General features: G+C 37.4%; 1 protein-coding gene across 1 annotated transcript; it reads right to left on the reverse strand.

The window, feature by feature from the left end:
• Positions 1 to 398: 398 nt before the first annotated feature.
• Positions 399 to 1,304, reverse strand: LOC149174926 (uncharacterized). Its single transcript, XM_089421007.1, has 2 exons — positions 954 to 1,304; positions 399 to 767 (listed from the first exon to the last, which is right to left on the reverse strand). The coding sequence occupies exons 1-2, from the start codon at positions 1,302 to 1,304 to the stop codon at positions 399 to 401; spliced, it is 720 nt and encodes a 239-aa protein (XP_089277133.1).
• Between the last annotated feature and the right edge of the window lie 531 nt (positions 1,305 to 1,835).

The following is a 1,835-nucleotide window of genomic DNA, read 5'->3' on the forward strand; positions in this document are numbered from 1 at the left end:
GGCGATGTAATAAATGATCTCTCACACAATATATCTTATTTAATTTAGACACCACCAGTCGTGAATCCAAATAAACCACTAACGATTCAATACCAAACGATATTAATTTAGATAGTAAATTAATGACAACATTGTATTCAACCATATTGTTGGATGCAGGACCGATACATATGCCTCTTGAGACTAACAATTGACTAGATGGATAATATATTACCCAAGAGGCGAAAGCTAAGTTCTGAGTATGTTTTCTAGCACCACTGGTGAATCCTAGATACACCAGATCACCCATTGAAACCTGCCAAAGCAGATCAAAATACAAAAATCACCACGAGACCCATAGACAAAAATAAACAACTATGTAGAATATTTACAAAACAAAGCAAATGCTAGGAAACAACCTAGGCATAATACTTCTTAAGATAGACCCCATTTCTGGGCTCCCACAACAGGTTTCCCTTAAGGTAAACCAACTCATATGCACCTTTTTTCAAGACCTTTTTAATGATAAACAGATTGTACCACATGGGTTTGAACTTGCTTGCTCCCAAGGTGTTCTTATATTGGTCATAGACCAGGACAAGGTCACCTTCAAAGAAAACCCTAGGACACACAATCTTGTCATATTGGGTCTTTACTCTCTTTTTATGAGCCTCATTTATTGTGGCTGCATCTCGCCGTTGCTCATCAAGATGTTGCAAATGAATAAGGCGTTCTTCAAGACTAGATGTGTCTAGAAGAAGTTTAGGTGCTAATTTAAGAGATGGGATCTCACATTCCACAATGAATATTCATTCCAAACAGTAAACTAGTTAAAAAGGAGTAAAACCTATTGCGACCTTAACATGCATCGGTTATGCCCAAAGAGTAGGATATAACATGATGTGCCAATTGGATCTAGATTTATTGATTGTCCTTTGTAGGATAGATTTGAGGTATTTATTCATGGCTTCAACCTGACCATTAGCTTGAGGATAGTATGGAGATGAATGCTCCTGCTGAAATCTCAACTTTAAAGCCAACTCAAACATCTTATTATTCTGAAAATGACTGCCATTATGAGTGAAAATATCCCTTGGAATACCAAAACGTGAAATGATTTGGTTGAATAGGAAAAGAGCTTTCGTCTCACCATCGTTTTTGAAAGTAGGCATAGCCTTGGCCCACTTTGTAAAGTAGTCCACCGCTATGATAATGTACTTGTGACCCTTAGGCAAAGCCGTGTTACAATTGGTAAAATCAATACCCCACTTTTTGAAAGGAACGACAGTGGTGATGGGGAAAAGAGGAGCTAGATGAGCACGCATGTTCCGAGTATATACTTGACAAGGATGACACTTTTTGACCGCTTCTATGCAATCTTTGAAAATTAAGGACCAAAATAGCCTACACGCAAGATTTGTTGGGCTGTAGCAAGCCCAGATAGATGACATCCACAAGCTGCATTGTGGTAGTTATTAAGAATAGCCTCAACTTCCTCTAAGGTTAAACAATTCCTAAGAATTTAGTCAATCCCGCGACGATACAAAGTGTCACCAATAATATTATAATTTCTGGCTAGGCGACACGATTTTCTACGTTCATCCTTCGAAAAAGTTTGAGGGAACTTTGAAGTCTCAAGATATACTATGATGTCTCCATACCAAGGATACTGTGAAGATATTAGGAAGAGACGTTCATCAAGAAATGACTCTTCATAAACAACATCCTCTTCAAAAGGCACTCTGAAATCAATTCTATAAATACTAAAGTTTTTTTGGACTCGGCTGACATAAATTCGAGATTGAATTCCTGTAAGATAAAAATCCATTTATTATATTTTCCCCCAATCACTCACT

Source organism: Pinus tabuliformis, chromosome 4_1 (assembly GCF_031772625.1).
Source record: "Pinus tabuliformis cultivar Carrire ecotype Pingquan chromosome 4_1, CPIR1, whole genome shotgun sequence".
NCBI classification, from domain to species: domain Eukaryota; kingdom Viridiplantae; phylum Streptophyta; class Pinopsida; order Pinales; family Pinaceae; genus Pinus; species Pinus tabuliformis.